A 26,014-nucleotide genomic window follows, 5' to 3' on the forward strand; every position below is an offset into this window, starting at 1 on the left:
CTGTGTGGCCACTGCAGTGAATTATCGAACCCAGGAGAGAGGTGGTGGGTGCTCTGGGAGGAACGGTTGGAGAAAGGACTGAAGGGAGGCAACATGTTTGGCTTTGCAGTAATAGGCCTTGGGTTACTGCTGGTAACCCTGTCTTCCCTTTGTGGGATTAGAGGAGGTCAGAACATGTGGCCTCCCTGCCGTTTTTGCAAGTATATTAGTAAAAAGCATAAAATGTAGAGAATGTAAAGGATTCACATCCCAAAAATAGAGCAAAATATTTAAGAGTTCATCAATGGGAAACTCATCTTTAAAATACTAAAGATACTGTAGACTTCCTATTATCTCTAGAATTTTTTGTTAAAACACAATGCACAAAGCTAATTTAGAAGGTTGAAAGTTTTTCAAACATGACAGGATATAGGAAGAATATCAAAGTATCTACCAAGGAGGATGTACTATGTAAAACCTTGCTCCAAAATGCAAGCTGTTTGATTATTAATCAGTGACACATGAGAAAAAGGAAGAGAAAATCTTTGCACCTGGTCCAATTGCTAAATGTTAGTGAATTATGAACAAGAACAATGAACAAATTCATGACCTTTAGAATATTTGTCATTAGCTCCAATATATTGGGTTCACGTTGATGCAAGAATCCTTTCCTAGCCAGGCAGATTAAAATAGTATACTAATAGAAGTTGCAAATCTCTAATATATGTAAAAGGCCTTGCTATAGTTGAATGATATTTCTGGGATCTCTTCTTGCCTTTCTTTTCCATCAGTTAAATTTCTTGGTTTTTCTCACTTTTCCTCATGTTTTACTGAGAAATACTTCTCTCTACTCCTCTCCTCTGCTTCTTCCTGGTATTCTTAACTTGTGAAAACAAGCTTAGATTTTCCTGTCCTGTTATTCATGAAAAGAGCTCTGGTGGCATAGTGGGTAAGATATTTGGCTGATAACCAGAAGGTCAGCAATTCAAACCCACCAGCTGTTCTGTGGGAGGAAGATGAGGCAACCCACTTCTGTAAAGTAGGAAAACACCCATGGAAATCCCATGGGAGTTGTTATGATTCGATACCAACTCCAAGAGGAGTTTGGTTTAGGTTTGGTTATTTCAAAGAATTTGGTTCGGTTATTCCTAAGAATCAATAAATCTACTAAATAAGGAGGGGAAATAATTCAGGACCTTAGAAATCAATAACAACTGATCCAATGCTTCCTACACAGTATAGTAGTCTTCCTAGGCCTATGAAGCGAACACAATAAGGAAAATAATAACAGTAATTAATATCAAGTGTTCAATATGTTCCAGTTCCTTCAATCCTCTTAATAACCTGAAATGTTAGGCACTTTTACTATTCCCATTTTACAGATAAGCAAATTGAGGCACAGATATGGTAATAGGTCACAGGGTTCATAGGTAATGGAGATAGGGTTCAAACCCAGGTTATCTGACTCCAGAGCCTTTCTATTAACTACTGCCAAAGTGAAGTCAGTCTAGGTTTAAAATAAGTGCTTTTTGGATTTTATTAGTTCTTATTGTAATTTTTCCATGCCTGCTATTTTTATTCGTTTTATACTAAGGACTCAGGACACAGAACACTCTGCATAATTGCTATAACTTTTCTGATTTTTTTTTAACATACGTCCCAAAGTTTCTTTATTATCTTATTTTCTTCAATACAAAAATTGTCCCTAAAACTTAGAACCTCTTTTACTTCTCCTTAAATTCACAACTTTGGTAGTCTACTGCTTTAATAACCACTTATATCAGATGATCCATAAATACCTTCATTTTAGAATTCTCCTCTGAGTGCCAGACCTGTAGATTAAACTTCCCAAGAAAATTCCTCTTCGATATTTAGCAAGCACTTTAAATGCCATTCACTATCTCCTCCCTCCTCTTCCCCCAAAACAAAGCCTTGTTCTACACCATCAACTACAGTGTTAAGGCAAGAGAGGTATCTAGGAGTAATTCTTCACAGCCTACTCTCCCTCACCTCTTATTTACTATGGACACCAAGTGCTCTGAAGTAGGTACTAAATTTCTCTCAAAGCAGTCCCCCTTTCTTCATCACCCAAACCATCACCACTCCATTACAAGCTATCATCACCTATTATCTAGAATTGCCCTTGTTACTTGCCCTGGAGTCAATTTTGACTCATGGGGACCCCATGTGTGCAGAGTAGAACTGCTCCATAGGGTTTTCAAGCTGTGACCTTTCCAAAGCAGCTGCCAGGCAGTCTTTCCAGGTACCTCTGGGTGGGTTGGAAACCCCAACTTTTCAGCTAGTAGTCAAGCTACTAATGTTAGTGTCACCCAGAGACTCATTATTCAGAGTAGACCACTGTAAACCAAAAAGAAAACCCATTGCTTTCAAGTGGATTCCAACTCATAGTGACCCCATAGGTTTTCCAAGTTTGTAAATCCTTACGGAAGCAGACTGCCCTGTCTTTCTTCCGCAGAGCAGCTAGTGGAGTTTGCCCCACTGACTTTGTGGTTAGGAACCCAGTACCTTAACTACAGTGCCACCAGAGCTCCTTAGACCACTGTTGTTGTTGTTGTTGTTATGGGCCATCGAGTCGGACCCGACTCATAGCGACCCCTCCTTGGGTTTCCGAGGCAGTATCACTACGGAAGTAGATTGCCCAATCTCCAAATGCTTGCCTTGAGTCCTGGCCTCCCTTCAAGTTTTTCTCCAAATTACACCAGGATATCCCTTTTAAAATTGAAATCTGAGCTTGTCCCATCTGCATAACCCATCTCAGGTTGAGTTTAGGGTAAAAAATCTTTCTCTCAGGCTTCATTCAACCAGGATCTTCCTTGATGTTTCAGCTCTCAGACAACCAATTTCCTTTAGGTTTGCATGTACTATTATATTTTTTTGTGGCGTACTTCATCCCCTCTAACTCCCAATTTGCATTTTCACTTTCCTTTTTTTAAGGAAGCAGCTCAGTCATCACTCCTGTAGATCTTTTTTTCCTCCTTATTATTGTAATTCCAGTAGAGAACACACAATAGATAACCAAATATGTGTTGAATGAGTGGGTGAAAGATAACTTCTGATTACTTTCTGTTGGTAAGTTTTCCTTCATGTTATGTGTTCACATTTTGTTTTGTGATCTTTGTCTCAAAGGAACATTGTTTTGAGGTCTTCCTGATGGTTTTGCCTAGCATCTTAATTGTTGTTGAAATATACACATTGGTGTTATAAAATGTGAGGTAAGAGGTAGACTGCTACAGTACTAATTTAACCATTTACTGCCAACATAGTTTATCTGCTATTTTAACTCAGAAAAAGAAAAAATGTAAATTTTGAACTCTATTTTTGCTAAAAAGGCATTCTGGTGGTGTAGTCCTTGAGACATTTTGACTGCTAACCAAGAGGTCAGTGGTTCAAACCCATCAGCCACTTTGTGGGAAAAAGATGAGACAGTTTACTTCCATAAAGATTTCCAGCCTTGGAAACCCAATTGGGCTTGCTAAGCCTCAGAACCAACTCGATGGCAGTGAGTTTGGTTTTTTTGGTTTATTAATATTAAGAGAAGGGAGCTCTGGTAGCATAGTGGCTAAGGCACTTGACTGCTAACCAGAAGGCTGGCGGTTCAAACCCACCAGCCACAACTCGGAAGGAAGGTTGGGCAATCCTACTTCCATAGTGATACTGCCTCGGAAACCCAAGGAGGGGTCGCTATGAGTCAGGGCTGACTCAACGGCACATAACAACAACAATATTATTAAAAATTTAAAGCTATCGTCATTTTACTCTTCTCTCTACAAATCTCACCTGACTACAAATTTAGTTCCTTTGAAACACAATAAGGGTACAGTACTTGGATAGGCTTGTTGTTGTTGTTGTTAGATGCCATCGAGTCATCTCCAACTCATAGCGACCCTATGCACAGCAGAACGAAACACCAGCTCCACGACTCTTGCTACACTTGAACCCATCGCCACCGCCACTGTGTCAATCCACCTTGTTGAGGGTCTTCCCCTCTTTTGTCGACCTGCCACCTTACCAAGCACGACATCCTTCTCCAGGGAATGGTCCCGTCTGACAACATGACCAAAGTATGTGAGAGGAAGTCTGGCCATTCTCGCTTCCAAGGGGCATTCTGGCTGCACTTTCTCCAGGACAAACCTGTTAGTTCTTTTAGTAGTCCATGGTATTTTCAGCATTCTTTGCCAGCACCACAGCTCAAATGCATCAACTCTTCTTCAGGCCTTCTTATTCATTGTCCAGCTCTCACATGCATATGAGGTGACTGAAAATACCACAGCTTGTGTCAGGTGCACCTTAGTCCTCAAGGAGACTTCTTTGTTCTTCAGCACTTGAAAGACGTCTTTGTAGCCAATTTGCCCAGTGCTGCATATCGTCTGATGTTCTGACTGCTGCTTCCATTGGCGTTGATTGTAGAACCAAGCAATGTGAGGTTTTTGACAATTTCAATTTTTCTCCATTTATGATAACGCTGCTTGCAGGTCCAGTTGTGAGGATTTTTGTAAAATGAGAAATTAATAGAGTACAAAATTTTTGTAAAGTGAGAAATAAATGGGGAATTTATGAATGGTTTTAGAGTTGATGATGTCTATGCTACAAATCACAAAATTTAAGGACAGAATGACAATTAAGATTCAGCTTTTCATACCATCTGACTGCAGAAAAGTGAACACATAGACAAAATAGAATGATAGTTTTATTTTAAAAGTTGAAAAAATGACTTATTTTATTGTAAATAAAAATAGCAACTTGTCTCTTAATATATATACTAGAGACAAGTAATTTTAAAGTTGTAATTCTACTGGACTAGGGAGAATAAACCAAAACCAAACCGAACTCATTGCCATCGAATAGATTTGAACTACTGACCTTCTGGTTAGCAGCCAAATGCCTTATCCACTACACAACCAGAGCTGATAGAAATGTGCTCAGCTACTAACTGAAAGATTGGAAGTATAAGATTACCCGGGGGTACTGTGGAAGAAAGGCCTGGTGACCTATTTACTAAAGGTCACATCATAAAACCCCATAAAATACAGTTCTATGTAAATCTATGTCCCTATGATTTGGAATTGACTTGACAGCATTTTCTCCCCCCAAGGATGAACAATCTACTTTTGTAGAGATACCGCCTCAGAAACCCAAGGAGGAGTCACTATGAGTCAGAATTGACTCAATGGCAGTGAGTTTGGTTTGTTTTTTGGTTTATTATTCAAAACCCACTGCTATTGAGTTGATTACAATGCATAGTGATGCCCATTGGCCTTCCTAGGTGGTAAATCTTTACAGAAATAGATTGCCTCATCTTTCTTCTGCCAAGCAGCTGGTAGGTTTGAACTGCCACACTTCTGGTTAGCAGGCAAATGTTTTAGGCATGTGCCACCAGAGCTTCTTAGTTCTGTCCTTCTATGAAAAATTTTATGGATATTAACTATCATCATTTTCACAAACATATTTATTTCCTTTGTTTACGTGGAGTGCTGAGGGACAGAGATACTCTGTTAAACTTGCAATTACCCAGGATACTGATTTTCAGAGTCAAAGAATGCAAGTGTCCTGCCTTCTTTTCTTATTCTTGCCAAATGTAAGTACCTGCGTTTATCTTTACTTCAGAATATTTGTATTCTAGTAGTAATTCTCCCAAATAAAAAAATCCAAGAACCTTATAAAGAAAGAATCATATGCACCTATTTGAGAGGGAAAAAGCTGAAGACAAAATCTTTTTTTTTTTTTTTTTTGGTGACAGCATGGCATGTACCACTATGTGTTTTTGCTTTGAGAGCCAAGGATGGCTCTGTGGCCAGATGGAAGTACTTCAGTGTAAAGGGCATGCTGGCCAACAGTGTAGGCTTTCTTCCTCTTCACAGTATAAGTCCTATTATTTGTGACAATGGATTAGGGCCAATAAATAGAAAACTATTGGAGTGTACAGCTGAAAAGACAATTACAATTGCATATAGTGGGTGTGTGTGCACCTCCAAATTCTAGAGATGTAACTTATCTGACATAATCTTGCAACTGTCCTTAATGGAAATCTAAATGTGAATAAAATAATAGCTTAATTATATTGGTGTTACAAATACGAAGTCTTGTTTTGAAATAAAATTTCCAGAATTGAAAGACTAAAGGAGTGTGCATAAAAGAGGCAAAATAAATTAGAAAGAATAGAAATAAAAAGTTCACTAAAATGTGTTACCAAGATTACCAAACGTGAACACCTTATTCAGACTCACTTAGCATTAAAATAAGATAAAAAAAGATTAAACAAGGGTGCTAAGTCCATTCTATGAGGAAGCAGGGGTCTCTTCAATAAATAGTACTGGGAAAATTGGATTTCCACATTCTTCTTGTGAACTCCAGACCTTCTGCAGCCATGCAGGCTGGAGGAACTACCAAAATTATTGCCCTAAAATAATCTTTAAATCTTAAACCCAAAATTTCCCTGAAGTCTTCTTAAAACCAAACAATTATTTAGTTTAACTAGTAAAGAAATATCTGTCTTGTCCATTATACTCTTTCAAAAATAATCACATGGGATCACATTGATAACAGCAATTTGAAAGATTAGATTGAAACCTTAGGAGGCAATGAGTTTATGTTAATGAGGGAGAACAAATAAGAAGAGCAGGTGAGAACAGTTGCCCAACTCGAAGAATATAATCAACATCACTGAATGGTACATGTAGAAACCACTGAAATATTTCTGCTGTGTACATTCCAACAATAAAAATAAATAAATAAAATTAAGATAAAAAGACAAACCACCCAATAAAAACAGGCAAAAGATATGAACAGATATTTCACCAAAGGGAATATACAAATGGTCACCAAATACATGAAAATGTGCTCGATGCCCTTAGCCACTAGAAAGACGAATATCAAAACTACATTGAGATATCTTCTCAGAGCTATTAGAATGGCAATGATCAAAAAGATGGAAATCAACTGATAAAGACAAGGTTATGGAGAATTTGGAAACCTCATCCATTGCTATTGGGAATGTAAAATGGTACAGCCACTGTGGAAAATAGTTGTTGGTTCTTTAAAAATTTGAACATAGAACTATAATACAACCCAACAATGCCAGTCCTAGATATACACCCAGGAGAAGTGAAAGCAGAAACACAAACAGAAATCTGTTGATTCATGCTGGTGATCATGGCAGCACATTTCATAATTCAAAGGTGGAAACAACCTAAGTGTCCATCAAGAGCTGACTGGATAAACAAAATGTGGTATATACATACAATGGAATATTACTCACCTATAAAGAAAAATGAAGTCCTGATGCATGTCACTGCATGTGAACATTGAAAGTATTATTCTGAGTGAAATAAGTCAGTCTCAAAAGCACAAATACTGTATTAACTCACTTATACGAAATAAGCAAATACATGGACACCAAAATGGTTTCCAGGGGTGGGAGGGAGTTTATATTAATACTAATGGAATGTATTAGAAAAAAGATAGTTTGGAGATATTAAGTCCAATTTCAAAGTACCAGGCTCTCAGGGCTGGGTGAAAGACCCTCTACCTTGGGCTTCAGCTCTGCCTTCTGATCCTGGCCTGCTGGAGCTAGAGACTTTTCTTCACTCAGCTGCTCGCTGCTGAGGCTGACAAGCCTAAGGTTGACAAGTAAAAAGGCACAGTCCCAATGTTACCAAACCACATGGCAGGCCATTATTTCAAGTCCATTGAAAGTCCCAAGGGTGGCAGAGTATGGCAGGCTGCTGAACAATGACAAGGCTACATGCAAGGTTCAAGCATGCCATAAGCTAAAGACTATTCTCAAAGCTGTTTCTTATATACCAAAGCATATGACATACCAAAAGCAGCTACTCAGCTGCTCCAACAGATTCCACCATGGAGTTAATTACCAACCTCACCATGGGGAATAACTATATTCAGCTGCCCAGGCACTCAACTAGGCCCATCATCAACTCATTCTAATCTAATCTCTAGCTCCAGAACTCCACCAAAACAGCTTTTACTAAGATCTTGGTAAGACTTCCATACCGCAGAATCGAGGAAAACCAAAGAATCAAGTTGGGGAGCTATAGGGTCAGGAATAGTAGTCAAAATCACACCAAGGACTGGTTTAGCAGACTTCATACTGCTACCAGGGAGCCCTGGTAGTGAAGTAGTTGAGCGATCGTCACCGTTTTGGTTCTCTCAAAAAAAAAAAAAAAAAAAAAAAATCTTTACAGAAGTAGATTGCCCAGGCTTGCTTCCCCAGAGTAGCTTGTAGGTTTGAACCACCAACTTTCTGGTTAGCAGTCAGATGCCTTAGAAACTGTGCTACCAGAGCTCCTTTAGTTCTCTAGTGCTGCTATAACAGAAATACCACAAGTGGATGGCTTTAACAAACAGGGATTATTCTCTTGCAGTTTAGGACGCTAGAAATCCAAGTTCAAAGTACCAGCTCTAGAAGCTATGTGAAGGCCCTTTGGCCTTGGGATTCAGCTCTGACTCTTTTTCCCAGCCTACTGGAGGTGGAGGCGTTTCTTAACTCAGGGAGCTGCTGGCTACTGAGGCTGACAAACCCAAGGTCAAGAGTAAAATGGCACAGTCCCAAGATTAGCAAGCAACATGGTAGACCACTAGTTCAAGTCCAGAAACAGTCCCAAGACAGGCAGGCAACATGGCAGGTCACTGATGACTCAGCCAAATGCAGGATCCAGATGTGCCAAGAAGCTTGAGACCTTTCTCAAAACGTCTCCTTATATACTAGAAACAGGCCATATTCTGAAGGCAGCTAATTAGCTGCTCACAGCAGATTTCACCATGGAGTTGATTACACCCTGTTCAATCTTATCATGGGGAATAACTGCATCCAGCCGTCCCCGCACTCAAAACCATAGCCCAGCCAAGTTACACAACTTTAACTACTATAGTCACTGACAGAAAGGTCAGCATTTTGAACCCAATCTGAGGGAGAAAAATAAAGCAATCTGCTTTTTTAAGGATGACAGGTTTGGAAACCCTATGAGGAAGTTCTACTCTGTCCTACAGGGTCACTGTGAGTTGTAATCAACTTGACAGCAATGAGTTTTTTGATATACTGCTGCCACTAATGAACACAGAAACTTAAATAAACATTTGCTGACTGCTATTACATCAATATAGCTAGTGCCTAAGGTATTTGACTGCTAACTAGAGGCTGGTGGTTCAAACCCACCAGCCACTCCTTGGAAAGAAGGTTGGGCAATCTACTTCTGTAGTGACACCACCTCAGAAACCCAAGGAGGGGTCGCCATGAGTTGAATATGACTTGACAGTAGTGGGTTTTTGTTTTTTATTACATTGATCAGATAATTTCATTTAAATTGCTTATTTTGTTAGTGTTCTGGAACTCTTCATGAATTAAAGACACTGCTTACCAAAAACAGGAACCATGTCATTAGAGGGAAGCCTCATACAAATGTCATAGTTTATGTAGAAAATGCAGAAAATACATAAAATGTGCAATTCCCTACAATCTTAAAATTTCTAATGAATATTTATTCTTTTGATCTTTTTCAGAGAATTTACCTTCTGAATTCAGCAATAACTGTAGTGTTCCATTTTCAAATGACTCAGAAATCTGTCAAAAGCAAAGTCCTATGCACCAGTTCCTGTAAAGATAGACTTATTCAGCATTCAGTGTCTAGAATTATGTTCTTAGAAAGATGCAGAAGAATGTATAACTGAAGAAAAGACTCAGTATTTTGTGCATTTGAGATTCCTATAATCTTTATCTGGTTCTCAAAAGGAAATGACTTTCTAACCATGATGAGCATGGTGCCTATCCATCCACCTGATGTCCAATGTCATCACAATAAAGAAATCTTTGTCTTAAATGAAACAGTGCTAAGAAAAGTCATATATTAAGAAAGACACATATCAGTCCTCAATGGCCCCAAAACCATGGCTTTTAAAATTTCTTCACACATGGGGCAAAATAACCAACCTGTTTTAAGTAAATTCATGTTGTAATTTTATGTTAAGTTCAATAATTAAATTAAAAAATTCCCTAAGTAATTTTTGTCAGTTGGCAATAAATCAAACCAAACTCACTGCTATAGAGTCAATTCTGACACATAGAAACTCCCAAGACTACCTCATTTTTCTTGCGTGGAGACGCTGGAGGGTTTGAAGTACTGAATTTTGGTTAGCAGCCAAATGACTTAACCAGAGCTCTTTGTCATTTGGCAATGGTGGCTGCTAAATTTGATATAGCAAATAATATAATAGGCCTTATCAAATTACTTACATATTTAGAAAAAGTCCTAAATATTAATTATTAGTTTTTCTCCTTCTAAAACTTTCTCAAAATATAACTATCACTTAAGCTACTTATCAGAATTCCCTCCAGTATAAACCATAAACTGAGTTAACTGTATAGTAAAAATAGAAATTATTTTAAGATTTGTTATAATCTGGCATGAGTATGACTATAGAGCATTGACTTGTAAAGCACATCACCAATTAAATGATTTTGGCTTGTTCTTCTTGAAAAACTTCCAAAACATATAAATTCCCAATGACCACTGATATTATCACTGTTAACAAGCATTTACCTTGCAGCATTTTCCATCTGTCAACTTTTATGACATCTATATGTTCAACTAGTCAATTTGAGAAAAGTAACAAAATTATTTTCACAGACATAGCACCACCAATGTATATGTGAATTTCCTGTTGAAATAGGGAAAACACTGATAAGCAGATGACCTTGACCTGACTTTCACTTTCATGCTTTTTAACCATACAAACTACTGATTTAGGCCAAAGGCTTAACCCAGTGTGGTAACTCATGGTGTCACCCCTCCCATGGACCTACTCCTGTACCAGACCATGCAGAATCCTTGTCAATGTTGTTGTTATGTGTTGTCGAGTTGGACTCGACTCATAGTGACCCCTCCTTGGGTTTCTGAGGTGGTATCACTATGAAAGTAGATTGCCCAACCTTCCTTCCAAGGAGTGCCTGGTGGGTTTGAACCATCAGCCTTCTGGTGAGCAGTCAAGTGCCTTAGGCACTACAATACCAGAGTTCCTACAGAATCCTTAGTAATGTTTATTATGAATTTTAATCATAATATGTGACAAATATTATTGTACATTTTTCAAGTTAATACTTCTTAGACGATACTAATAAACAAACAAACAAAAACCAAACTCACTGCCATCGAATTGATTTCTGAGGCTGTACATCTTTACAGAAATAGATTGCTCCATTTTCCTTCCAAGGTGCAGTTGGTGGGTTTAAACCCCTGACCTTCTGATTAGCAGCCAAATGCCTTATCTACTACACCACCAGAGCTCCTTAGGTTATATGAATACTAACCCCAAAATTGTTTTGTAAAATTTTTCTACATTAAATTACATCATTAATTACAACATTATTAATAACTGACTGGAAGCCATTTAAATTTTTCTTCTTTTCCTTTAATTACCACTTCATTTTCAAAAAATGTTTTTGATGCATGTTCACAAATACTGCCTACCACAATACTGTAGCTAAATAACCTGAAAATTTGACAAAATCAGTGACTAAATGCTAAAGGGACCAGGAGGCGACATCTTTTGATCTCCTCTAACTACACAAGAGGAAAACAGAATCACCATCAGCAGCCCAAAGACTCTTCTTATGAGCTAGACATGCCACAACCCTGCAGCTCTTTTACCAACCTTGACACCAACTGTTCCTCCCATGACACCCACTACCTCTCTGCTGGGTTTGATAATTCGCTGCAGTGGCCATACAGAACTCACAAATTATGGGGCTTGTTGGCGAAGCAACAGGCTACAATTCAAGTTCAGAAATGTACTCAGTCTTTCTCAGCTAGCCGTCTCTCTCAGCTGGCCACCTCTCTCAGCTGGCCGCATCTCTCAGTCTCTCTCAGTAGCACGTCTCTCTCTCAGCAGTACACATCTCTTGTATCTCTCTCACAGCAGTGTATCTCTCTCATGTCTCTCTCTCAGCAAGCACATGTCCCTCGGCAAGCACATCACTCTCAGCAAAAACATCTCTCTCGATAGCACATCTCTCTCAGTAGTGCATTTCTCTCAGTTGGCAGTCAGAGAGATTCCTCCTGCCTCTAGGAGGGCTCATTTTGAGCCTGGCAGAGTGGCAAAACTAACCAATCCCAACATCGAAATTCTACACACCTGAGAGAAAGTGAACTTTCCTGAAAGTTTACTTTGTGCTACCCCAGGTGGATGACTTTTAATAAGCAGCTACTTAGTTGCTCATGGCAAAATGAGAGTTATAAATACTATGGCTAGGAAAGCCTTACCATGTAATTTACTACACTGTAGGCAACCCCCTGGTTTTCTAGCCATTATCCCTTTTATACTTCAAAAATTAACACCCCCTGTAACATCAAGCTCAATTGGTATAACATATTACGCAAAACATTGTTTCCCATCCTACTTGGGCAAGTAGCGAATGGGATCTTAAAAGCTTGCAAGCAGTCATCTAGATGCAATGATGGGTGTCTCCTCATCCAGAACAAAGAAGAATGAAGAAAACCAAAGATTCATGGAAACAATTAGTCCAAGTGACTGATACACCATGCGATCCCCAGCCTATAAGACGATGAGACTAAAAGAACTAGATGGTGCCCTGCTACCACTGTCAACCACTCAGAGGGAGATCTACATAAGAGATCCTGGATAGAGTGAGAGAACAATATGGAACAAAACTCAAAATCATTTGGGGGGAAAAAAAGGGGGGAACCAGGTTTGTTGGTCTGATAGACCTTGATGGAACCACTGAGATAATGGCTCCTAGCTGCCTTTCAGATCTGGAATTGAACCCACTCCTGTGGCTTCCAGCCAATCAAAAGACAAGCATATGAGGTGAACATTTACACTAGGTAGATACAATCCTTGGAGAGAACAATCATGGAGAATACAAGAGCTGTGTATGCATAGAGAGACAGCTCAGGGGGTAGGAATGCATGGAGGGAAGGACTCAGGAAAGAGGTAATTATGGGGAGGAACTGGAAGGGGAGCTGGTGTATTGTGGTAAATTGTAGTCAATGTCATGAGACAAAGTGTGTGTGAACTGCTGTATAGAAAGAGAATTTGCTCTAAACTTTCACCAAAATCACAATTTTTTAAAAAAAAAGAAAGAAAAAAATACCATCCCCTGCACCATGACTTTAAGAATAACCACACCCATGAAACTGTGTAAACCAGCCACTTCATGCCTTTATCGATGCCCATTTTTATCAAACCAGTACTCTGAGGAGACAAGCATGTTCCTTTCTCATTGAAGAAACTTATGTTCCTCTTGGAACTTTGGGCATCTTCTTGGAACTTTGGGCATCTGCATCCATAAATAAGCAAAGTCCAGCCCAGCACAAGCCATCAAATTGCAGCAACTTAACACTAGCTCAGTGTCAAACATCTTCCTCTTTGTTTGGTCAGGTTCTGCTCAGCTCAGCCCTAGCCATACATGTTAGGTCGTGGGTTCCAGCTGCCATGTTTAGGAGTCACAATCTTCCCTTCACTTCAGACCAGACAGCACCTACTCTCTCTCATCCTCAGTCCTCAGGTACTATTTCAATGCCTGTAGAGCAATCTACTTCTGTAGAGATACCTCCTGGGAAAGCCAGGAGGGGTCACTATGAGTCTAATCAACTTGATGGCAGTGAGTTTTGTTTGGTTTTGTAGGCTCACAACTCCTTGCACTTCAGACCACCCAGCCCTTCCTCTCCCCTCCAACTGCTGCTGTTGTTGTTGTTGTTAGGTGCCGTCAAGTCGTCTCTGACTCATAGCGACCCCATGTACAACAGAACGAAACACTGCCCAATCCCGCGCCAGCTCCATGATCCCATGTATAGGGTTGGCAGACAATGTTTCTACAAGTGTATTGGTATGCTCTGTAAGAATTCCCAGGTATATAGTAGACCTGACAAGGGATAAGGTTGTAGTCACTTCTTGGCCAGAGCCAGCTACCCAGAGGGAGCGAGTAGTTGGACCTGTGCACTTCGGACCATAGTTGCAGGGAACATCAAGCTCAATTGACATAACATACTACACAAAATATTGTTCCACATCCTACTTGGGCAAGTAGCAACTGGGATCTTAAAGGCTTACAAGTGGCCATCTAGATGCAACGATGGGTCTCTCCTCATCTAGAGCAAAGAATAATGAAGAAAACCAAAGATTCATGAAAACAATTAGTCCAAGTGACTGGTACACCATGTGGTCCTCAGCCTATATGACTATCAGATAAGAGGAACTCAATGGTCCCGCCTACCACAGTCAACCACTTGGGGGGCAATCTATATAGGAGATCCTGGATAGAGTGGGAGAACAATGTGAAACAGAAATCAAAATCTTTTTTTTTTTTTCTTAAAAAAAGGGCCAGGTTTGCTGGTCTGACAAAGCCTGATGGAACCACTGAGACTATGGCCCCTAGCTGCCCTTCAGGTCTAGGAATGAACCTGCTCCTAGGGCTTCCAGCCAAACAAAAGACAGGCATATGAGCTGAACATTTACAATAGGCAGATACACTCCTTGGAGAAATCAATCATGGGAGAATAGAAGGGCTGTGTATGCACAGGGAGACAGCTCAGGGGGCAGGAGGTCATGGAGGGAAGGACACAGGAAAGAGGTAATTATGGGAAGGAAGTGAGGGGGAGCTGTTGCATTGTGGTAAATTGTAGTCACAAAATGTATGTGAGCTGCTGTATGTAAAGTGAATTTGCTCTGTAAACTTTCACCCCAACACCCCCCCAGAAAAAGCTTGCAATGTGGTGTATTTTCATTAAAAATTATTCTCTTAAAATTTATCCTAACTTTCTTTTAGGAAAATGCATTTTCTGTTTGTTACTATGAGAATGATAAGCCCAGTAGGGCTCAAAATTTCCCTTGACAGTTTTGTAAAACCCACATGTGGGGTGTAAGGTAACCAAAACAGTTTGATTCCTACTTTATACCAGGTTTCCTAATGGAATGCTAATCTTTTGAGAATTTTTAAACCTTTAGGGAGAGAAAATAATTTTGAAGAGTGACATGGAACTCACATGAATAAATCATATTTCTTAGATGTCACTGTCATTCTGAAACGAAAAGCTCCACTTTATATTGTTTTTAAAATGTACTTAAAATCACTGATAGACCTGTCTAATTTTCAATTCCATCAAGAGGGAGGTTATAATATGCTTAAAAAAAAAAGTTTCATAGTATGAGTTAATAAAGAAACCATTTATAGTAAAGTTAACTGTCCTACAGTTGGCTAAACCCATTAACTCAATTTCAATTAAATAAATTTAAATACATTCCTTAAATTTATTTTACTAATTTAAGTTTATTTACATTGGAGCATATGTAAAAGGAATACCTGAGACTGTGCATTAATATTGGCTCCTTCCTTAACAAGAACTTTGACAACTTCTGCTTGTCCAGCCAAAGATGCAATGTGAAGAGCCGTATTTCCCTTCTGTTTTGGAGAAACAAAGTAGAAAGTGTTAAACAAAACATGGTTACCAAATTTGTAGAGATCAAAATATACAGGCATCTTCAAATTTGCTGATTATTTCAACTTGTCACTCTTAGGGCAGAGATTACATTTTACCATCAAAACATTAGCCATTTCATATACTATCATTCTTTTGTATCATTCACAAAACCTGGCATAGACAGAGAACATAGTAAGACTAACTGAGTTTTTACTGAATTAAATAATGTGGAATGTTTGTGTGTGTATATGGCAATATCATCCTTTATGATATTTAATGAACAACTAAAGAATCCTGCCACAAGGAAAAGTTAACAACATTGACAAAAATTCCATTGAATCACTGGCTTTATTTCACCTTACAAAGAAACTCAAGTATTATAAATGGTAGAGACACCGACTTTGCTTACAGTTGTGTCTTCAGCCCCTAGTAGCACATGGTTGTTGCTTGAAATATTTTGAATGAATAAAATAAACTTTAGATTAATCACAACATTACCAATGATTTCTGACATTGGCTACATCTAAATTTAGCACCTACAAAACTAACCGAAGAGGAAAATAATCTAAACCTTTCATGAGGTTTAGAATATTGTCCAAGAGATTAAACGATACTTGTGGGGTGACTGAAGTAAATAATATAATTTAAAAACAAACAAACAGAAGTCTGTATTTTTGAAGCCACAAAGTTTGGATTCTAAAACTCTTTTTACAACCCCCTCACAGTGGGTCCTTGAACCACTGACTGTTTTGTGGTCTCAGTTACCTCATCTTTAAATGAGGCATTTTAAGTGGGTTTTTTTTGTTTTTTTCTGGATCAAAAATTATAATCTATTATTTAAAGTAAAACTACATTTTAAAATATTAACATACTTTCAAGGAAAGGAAAAAAGAAAACAATGACAAAATACACAATGAAGCAAGAAAAAAATTGTTAGTTTAATTAATGTTATATTAATATGGGCAACTGAAGGAGGTCAATAATTAGATAAGCCTTCAAATCAATCATCTTTGAATAATTTTTCAACATTTATTTGCTATGATTAAGAGAACCTTTAATAAGTACTATATTCTGTCCTTACGTTCAAAGTAAGAAATTTACTGTATACAATGAACTTACATATTTAGCTTCTTTGGAATTGCCAGAATTTTTTCTTTGTTTGTTTTTGATTTCCACTAAATTGCTATTTACTATACTGTGAGAAGGACCAAACTACATTTTGCCAATTATGCATGAAATGTTGGAAATCTAGGTTAACTGCCCATATACCTAATTTATTCCAGTGCTCTTTTTGCATTCTCAGTAGACAAAATGCCCTAGGCAGGGGTTTAAGTGCTTAATGACACTGTTCATAGCTCCATGAACCATATTATCACACAATAGCCTTGATCAGCAAGCAGGCTTAGTTCTGATTGGCTACTGTTGTTTGTTTATTTTTCCCCAAATAAAACTTTCACCTTCAAAAGACAAAACTTTGTCACAGTCGATGATATATTTTAAATGTCTGTTATTTCTTCAGTTAACCCTCAAAGACAAGGTTCAACATATTGTGTTGGTTGTTATGTGCGGTCGAGTCAGATCCGACTCATAGCGACCCCTCCTTGGGTTTCCGAGGCAGTATCACTATGGAAGTAGATTGCCCAATCTTCCTTCTGAGGAGTGACTGGTGGGTTTGAACCACCAGCCTTCTGGTTAGCAGTCAAGTGCCTTAGGCACTACGCTACCAGAGCTCCAAATACATATTAGCAAAAACAATATCAACAAGGGAACAACATTTCTAGTATACCACATGTCTTGCACATTTTGTTGTAAAATAAGTTCAATCCTTTACAAATACATTACAGAGAGTGACAAAATCTAATTTTACCTAATGATACAATCCATGAATCTAAATCTCCTCCATTTGAGCAGAAAGAATTTTGCAGATTGTATGGTCAGTGACTGCAACACCCCAAAAAAATGGTCTCAAACCCCATCTACTTTAGCTGTACTTGTAAGAAACTGCTAGCCATTCCCTTCTCTCTCCCTGTCACATTTCAATCACCTCCTTCCTGTTAGGGATTAATTTGTTCTTAGCTAGCCCAGGGCAATTAAAGTGCTAAACTGGCAGTGCTTTATCAAAGCAAATGCAGGTGGTTCTGAAAGCACTGTCTGGGACCCCTCCCAAATGGCCCAGGTGCCATTAAGACTGGAAACCCATCAAGTAATCTTCCAGTCCTGGTCACATAGACGCTGTCCTCAATCCCCAGACTCGGGTATAAATATTCCCAAAAGATGGGAGGGTTTTTGCAGATATTCTGGAATCCATTCCAGTCCAGCTGCCCACTGGATCAGAAGAAGCTTCTAACAAGCTGTGTAAGCCTTGTCTACCTTTTATCTATCACTTTGTAAACGCTTTCTCTCTCTCTCTCTTTCTCTTGATTTTGTTTTTTCCCACTTATTCTTAATAAAACTCATGCTGACAATGGGACTGCCTGACAGATTTTTTGGTTTCTCCAAACTCATCCAAAGGGAAATTACAAACACTGGGAAATTCCCAGGACAAAGATTCTCATACCATATCAAATGATCATACATCCAAAGCTGTATCACTTTAACTGAGGCTTCAAAATTATCCACTTCTATTGAGAAATATACTATACCAACTTATTAAACAAATAAGTTAACTTTAGAAAAATAGGTATGATTGTTTTTGGAGAATTTTGTTAATCTAGTCTTCTATGTGAATCAAGGGAAGAAAGAGAAAACATTAGATATTAAATTTATAAGTTTTAAAATGTCAGAAAATCTTTGTTCAATCTTATGTGTGATATATTCCAAAAAACAAATAATTCAAAGTCTAATAGATAGGCTTTCATTTTTAGTTCTGCCTGGTTAAGATCTTGCTGTTCAGTGAATCTCTGGTACAAGCAGGGAAAGGGAGTTTTAAATCATTTCTTTTTTTTTTATCCCTAAAGAAAATAAATTCTGCCAGCATGAATATTACCTTAGTAGCAGAATCCACAGCAGATCCTCTTCCCAGCAGCTCCTGAACCAGCCCCACATGGCCTTCCTTGGCAGCCAGATGGAGAGCATTGAGTCCATTCTGAGAAGAGAAGCAAAGAAGGCCTCAAAGGTAGGGTAATGATGAGGAGAGACAATTTGCTAATCTTATACAAGCATATAACCCAGAGAAGTTCTTCAGTTTTGCATTAGCTTGAAAGTATTAAGTACAGAGATACTATTTTTCAGAGTGTTTTCGATTCATAGGGGCCATAAAAGTAAATATTTTCACTTGAAATTTGGATTTGGCAACTTCATTTTATCATATTATTATTATTACTATTAATTAAGAAACATTTAATTACCACCCAGAGATGCTTCAGAAGGCATGCCCAGCAATCTGCTTCCAAAGGTCAAAGCCTTGAAATTGCTATGGAGCAACTGTACTCTGCACACATGAGGTAATCATGAGTCAAAATCTACTCAGTGGCAACTAAGAACAATAACATATATTATACTGATTTTGATGGTTACGTTATGTGTCAAATTGACTAGACTATGATTCTCAGTAGTTTGGGAAGGAAGGTTGGGCAGTCTACTCATGTAGAGATACTGCCTAGGAAACCCAAGGAGGGGTTCCTATGAGCCGCAATTGACTTGATGGCAGTGAGTTTGGTTTTTCGGTTTGGTATAAGGAGAACCACATATAAATTGCTCTATGGCAAATAGATTATGTCATGCAAAGTACATAGGCTTTTATATTTGACTCAAAGATAAAGGAATGCATATTTTCCTTCTTTTTGAAAGATGGTCCTGGTTCCTCAACAATATTCACCTTCGAGTAGCTAAAGAGACTGTACCATCAACACACACCATGTTTCTATTTACAAGAAGAAACTAGTAGGAATTAAAGTACTTTTGAAGTATTTCTAGAACTTGGCTCCTAGAGAACTTAACTAATGCACAAACAATATAATAAAATTTTGGAAATGATGAAAATTCATGACCCTTGAATTCTGCCAGTAGGTGACCATGTTACCTATATTGGGTGAAAAAAAAAAAAAAAAGTACTGCAGTGAGTTGATTCTGACTCATAGTGACCCCCACTGTGTTTTCAAGGCTGTAAATCTTTAAGGAAGTAGATTGCCTCATCTCTCTCCCTTGGAGCAGCTGGTGTTGTGAACTACCAACTCTCTGGTTAGCAGCCAAATGTTTTACCCACTACTCCATCAGAGCTCCTTGTTAACTATATTAACTCTATACAAATAATTAAACAAATAAAAACTATTTTTTACTCCTACTACTAGTAAATGGTGGCATAGTGATAAGGCAATTGACTGTTAACTGGAAGGTCAGTGGTTCAAACCTACCAGCTGCTCCACAGAAGGAAGATGAGGAGATCTACTTCCAAAAAGATTTACAGCCTTGGAAAGCCAAATGGGGGTAGTGATGAATTGAAATCGACTTGATGGCAGTGAGTTTGGTTTTTGGTTTTACTACCAGACCAAGGGAAGCATTAGATTTTAAGTTGTTTTCTGATGTAATTATTCACCATCCTTTTTTTTTTTTTTTTAACCTTTTAATTATAACCTATTTCGTAAATAGTATACCCATTCCAGCAAGCATTAAAAGAAAAGCAATATGAGCCTTGGGTAGGAATATTCTAAGTAGATAATTGATCAGATAATTTTTAAGAGACTTTAACATCCTTGATATCCGTTTACTCTATATTTTTTCTACTTTTTTTCTTTTTGGAGTTTTTGTTAAATCAATTACAAGAAGAAATCTTCTATTTTGTAATTACAAGAAGAAACCTTTTATTCTTTTAATTACAAGAAGAAATCTTTTATTCTGTATAATGAGTGTGTGCCTGTGTGTGTGTTTTTTGCAGATGGGATCAATTATTTCAGTAAGAATGCAATGTTCTAATTATTGGACATTATCTAAATGGCTTAGCAAAGTAGTATTTTTTAAAATTTCACATTTTAATATGTCTATTGTAAGAAAACACTCCCTCCCCCCCCCCATTTTCCATCTCTGCCTCCATCTAAAGCTTCAAACCTGAGCCTTTGAAAGTACCTTAGACTCTCCAATCCAATGACTTATTCTCATCACTTGGCACTGTGCCTGACACAAGGATCTACTTGATACCTATTGTTGGATAAGTGAATGACCAGAGCTCCTAAAGAAATTATAGAGGGGATATTTTGATAAAAATTACTATGTTGAATAATCAACACTATTTGATATACTTGAAAGAAAAAGATTTCATTCTCTCCTCTCTCTTGTCCTACACACACACACACACACACACAGGAAAATGTATATGTATATATGTGTGATTTTTTTTTTTTTTTTTATCAGGATTTTTGTCCAAATAGTAATAAAGATATCTGGTTTAGTGTTTTTTTTTTTTTTTTCCCCAGAAGCATGCTTATCAAACAACTGAACTTCTTTGGCCCAGGGATTGTTCTCTTCTCTCTAAAATCTGATGCCATGAAGCACATGAAGTCTGTAACCTGAGGGGCTGTTGGCTAGGACAAATGACAAAGTGTCTCTATGTAATACTTTCTAAGTTAATCTGCTTTCTGTGAAGTTCCTGTCTAAGAGTAGAAGAATGTGGGATCATTTCATTTTATGTGCTCATCTGCATTTTTATTTCCTTCAGTTTTTAAAAAAGGACCTTTTGGATGATCTTCTAAATCCAATTAAAATTTTCCTGTTATATGATTTGTATATTTAAAAAATTATTTTATATTAATGTTTATTTTAAATAAAAAAGTATATAAATAGAAATTGTCAGCTAATGGAAGATGAAGAATACTTTATTACCTAAACTTCCTGGAGCCCTTTGACTATCCCAAACAGATTAGACCTTCCATGACTAAGCCCACAGCTACTGAGCTGTAATCAGTTGAAGAAGGATGAGGAAGAAGAGAAAGACAAAAAGATAACATTTTCTCAATGATTTCTCTTCCAGTTCCTTAATTTTAAAATTCTTCAATATCTACTATTCCGGCCTTATCATAGTGGAAATTTTATACTAAAAATTTAGGAAATGCTATAAATCAGGGTCTGCCTCCACCCCTGCTTCTAAGGGCCATTTACCAGCAATGTTGTCGTTGTTGTTGTTATATGCCATCGAGTCAGCCCCAACTCATAGTGACCCCTCCTTAGGTTTCCGAGGCAGTATCACTATGGAAGTAGGATTGCCCAACCTTCCTTCCGAGGAGTGGCTGGTGGGTTTGAACCACCAGCCTTCTAGTTAGCAGTCAAGTGCCTTAGGCACTGCGCCACCAATATCACTACCTAAATGCCAAGGGTTGAGATGGTTTGATAATGGCTTTATTTTTAAAAAACTGAACTAGGAAAATGGCTCACAAATGGACGGTTTCTCCAGGGTACACCAGCCTGGATCTGGTCTTCATTTATTTCTATAATTCTATAATACAGGTAGCATGTGTGATAAATCTGCAGAGAATTTTGTTTACGTGTGTAATAAAAAGTCAAGTATAACTATTGTTGTTGTCAAGGAAATTCAGATTTATGGTGACCCCCTAGAGTTCAGAGTAGAACTGTACTTGATAGGGTTTTCAAGGCTGTGACCTTTCAAAACAGATCACCAGACCTGTCTTCCAAGGTAACCCTGAATAAATACCTTACTGATTAAAATGGGTGTTTTAGACTGGCTTGAAAATCATCTCCTCAACAGTGCCACCCTGAATGTACGTTTCTGTGGACTCAAAATAGAAACGTTTGATTAAGATGTTTAAAAAGGTATAAAATTCCTCTCCAATTGCATGAGTGATTTAACTCTGAATGTAAGTTTCTACAGACTCAAAATAGAAAGGTTTTGTGATTAAGATGTTTGAAAGATGTGAAAAGCCTCTCCAATTACATGAGTGATTAACTCTTAAGTCTAAGGGATTTATAATACCCTTTTCAATAACCCCTCTGGGAGATATTTCTCCTTTTACTCAATAGCATCAACAAGGTAAGGTAGCTTTTACTTGCTGTGTAGAAGACTATCAGAACACTAGACTTCTTATTTTGTGTTTCAATAAATAGTCATCAAAACTTTTTAAAAAATTAACAAAGATAACAGAACACTATCTCAAAATGAAGAGAGCTGAAACAATCTAAAAACTAATGAAATTCAAATACATTTATAAATTAACTAAGTTCATTATCCTCAGAAGGACTCCAGTATCATATTATTTAATATATTGCAGTTTTCTCTTCATAAGTTCAAAATATTGCCTACTTCATTTTCACATATCACTGCAATATTATTACATTTTATGGTGAAAAATCAAGAATATGACACAAATATCTCTATGAGGGAATAGTCCAGAAACAAAACTCTATATAATATACATGATGAATCTAGGATATACATGTTCTTCAATGTTTCTGTGATACTATTATGACTGAAACAAAATGATGATGAAGATACAAATAATAGATGAACTTCTAGTTTAATATGCTGTAAATTATTATGCTGCCTTCTTTTAAAATGGAAAGAGATTCATATCATATTAATGAATCATATCTTATACCTGCAGGACATGTATTCAATAATATGATAGAAGTCTCAATTTGACTGCAACACAAAATATGTGTTGCAATCAAATAGAAGTCATTTTGTGCTGATGTCTCAATTTTGTAATCCCCGTTACAAATAGATTTAATCATCAATCAACTGTATTGGATAATGTTATCAGAAAAAGCAATTTAGAGGTGAGGAGACAAGATGGTATTCTGGTGACACCTTGTCCCTCTACAACAAAGATTTGAAAAACCAAGTTAAAAAGGTATAGATGATAATCCTGGACCTCTGGGTATCAAATGAAAGGATAAAGAATTGGATTAAATACTAATCAGAAAGAGAAAAAGAACAAAAACAGTGACTGAGGAGAGGCAGAGTGAGGGCCCAACACAGTGTGGCCATTTTGAGACACAAAAGGCATCATACATGGGTAAGGAGTAGCCAGTTTAGAATATCCAACAAGACAGAGGCACAGTGTAAACAAATCCAGAATGAAACAAGGTGAGCAAAATACAAGCTAGATCTAAGGTAGGAAAGTGCAGGGTAGCCAGTGAGAATCCCAGTGGCACAGGTGATCACAGAACAAGGAGGGGGTCGGTAAATGCGATGAAACCAATCATCAGTAGTGAGACTGAGTTGTTTGGATTGAAGGCCCAGATGGAGGAAAAGTCTGTGAGGTGGCTCCAGATGGTCTCCCCTTGATTGAGTAGGGGCAGAAACTAGATAATTACTGCATTTGCCCATAAACGCACTGGACCCATGACCAGAGAAGTGCATTCTCCTGCTTTCTGCATCACACCTTCCCTGTGATCAGTGCTGAGGGCTCTCCCAACCCCTACCAAAGCTAAGGATGTCTCCCCATCACCCTCCACACTCCCAGGTCACTCAGAAATCTCCCTCTACCAGCAACTACCTGCTGTACCATACCCCCAGTGGACTGAGCCATGCAGCTCTGAATCACACTCAGTACACAAGGCACTTTTGTGACTGATGAGGTATACTCTCAAGTACTGTAAGCTGTGCACCTGCAGCCTCCACTGTTTGAGAAGTGCATATGTGTGAACTAAGCCCCAGGAGCCCAATGCCTCCACTGTCCATTGTTTTCCTGGCAGTGAGGGATACGTGCTCATGTAGATTATGTGACTCCTGCCATTATGGCTGGCAGTGAGTGTCCAAGCAGATAGGGTACTGTGTGCCTGCTATCTCACAAAAGCAGGCAGCTGTTGCTGCCACTTTTTTTCCCCCTCTTTTTCTGACTTCTTTTCATTTGTCTGTTTTTCCTTTTGCTTCTTTATTTTTAGCCATTTTTTTTTTACACTCCTTCCCTTGTTTTTCTTTTTTTCTCTGGCCTAGCTAGTAGAAGGTGGACATTGTTTTACCACTTGTCAGCCATATCTACCACACCTACCATCAAACAGGTGAGTGCCATCACTACCTCCCTCACCACAATCAGTGACAAATGATGGACAACACCTGCTCACCTGGCCCATAGCTGCTCTTTATGAAGAGCAAACAGACCCATGCCTACACTCCTACCAGTTAGTTACTCCAACCACCTGGAGACAGGTGTGGAGCACACCAGTGCTGTTAAAGTAGCAACTAAAGCAGCACATCCACCCAATCCATCCAGATATATCAAAATAAAGCAAAACAAAAAAGACCCCAAAGCATGTTTGGTCAACTTCAGACTGTAAAAGTTGATAAAAAATCTTTGATTTCCTCATCTTTGGCTTTGGTGGTTGGTCCAGAAATTTCAATAATAGTAGTAGCATAGTGGCTAAAAGCACTTGACTGCTAACCAGAAGGCTGGCGGTTCAAACCCACCAGCCACTCCTCGGAAGGAAGGTTGGGCAATCCTACTTCCGTAGTGATACTGCCTCGGAAACCCAAGGAGGGGACGCTATGAGTCGGGGCCGACTCGACAGCACATAACAACAACAACAACAGTATTAACTGGTCCTCCTTGTAGGTGTATGGATATTATCCTATCTCTGACAGCACTGTAGTGCAGGACTGATCTTGAAACATTCTTTGTGACGGGGAATGCCACACCATTCCTCTTCAAGTTGTTATTACCAGCATAGTAGATAATAGGGTCATCTGATTGAAAATGGCCAAAACCAGTCCATATCAGCTCACTAATGCCTAGGATATCAATCTTTATTCATTCCATCTTACTTTTGACAACTTCCAATTTTCCTAGATTCATACTTCATACATTCCATGTTCCGATTACTAATGGATGTTTGCAGCTGTTTCTCCTCAATTTGAGTCATGCCACGTCAGCAAGTGGAGGTCTCGAAAACTTTACTTTATCCATATCACTAAGGTTGGCTCTACTCAGATGATGCAGCCCTTTCCCAGTTGTATTTGGAGAGCCTTCCAAGCTAAGGGGCTTGTCCTCCTGCACTGTATTGGACAATGTTCCCAGGCTATTCATAAAGTTGTGCAGTGATATTTATTCATAAGGATTTCCCTGGCCAATTCTTTGAGAGGTGGATGGCCTATTCCTTCTTCCTAGTATGTCTCAGTCTATAAGCTGCATTGAAACCAGTACATCATGTGCAACACTGCTGGTGTTTAAAACACCAGTGGCACAGCCTCAAGCCTCACAGCAACATGCAAGCCACCACAGTTCAACAAACTGACAGACAAATTTGTCTCCCTTAGCTGTTCGAAACTTGTCTGTCTTCCCCTTGCCTGGATCCCTGCCATTGCTCGTTCTGTCCTCCCTGGCTTGGCTTTACTTTTCCCTGCTTTCCCACCTCTTGGGGGTGGGGCCTGGGTCCCTCCCTTTGCCTGGATCCCTGCTACTGCTCACTGTGTGTTGTCCCTCGGCTTGATTTTCCTATCAGATTAGGAATATAATATGATATCACATCTACTCAAACTATTCCAGAAATATATGGAATACTCCTGAATTCATTTTATGAACCAAGCATAACCCTGATACCAGAACCAAGAAAATATACCACTAAAAAAGAAAATAACAAGACCAATATTGTTTAGGAAAAGACCAATACTTTTTTTTCTTCTA

General features: G+C 38.4%; 1 protein-coding gene across 1 annotated transcript in view; it reads right to left on the bottom strand.

Annotated features, from left to right (window-relative positions):
• ANK2 (ankyrin 2) overlaps positions 1 to 26,014 on the bottom strand; it is a 372,922-nt gene that overhangs the window by 219,378 nt on the left and 127,530 nt on the right. Inside the window, exons 3-4 of the mRNA XM_042780930.1 lie at positions 18,433 to 18,531; positions 15,329 to 15,427 (exon numbers count right to left, since the gene is read on the bottom strand). Of these exons, the coding sequence (XP_042636864.1) occupies positions 15,329 to 15,427; positions 18,433 to 18,531 (198 nt within the window). The remainder of the gene's footprint in view (positions 1 to 15,328; positions 15,428 to 18,432; positions 18,532 to 26,014) is intronic.

This window comes from Orycteropus afer, unplaced genomic scaffold (genome assembly GCF_000298275.1).
Source record: "Orycteropus afer afer isolate SDZICR_OR568_19922 unplaced genomic scaffold, OryAfe1.0 scaffold00071, whole genome shotgun sequence".
Classification (NCBI taxonomy): Eukaryota; Metazoa; Chordata; class Mammalia; order Tubulidentata; family Orycteropodidae; genus Orycteropus; species Orycteropus afer.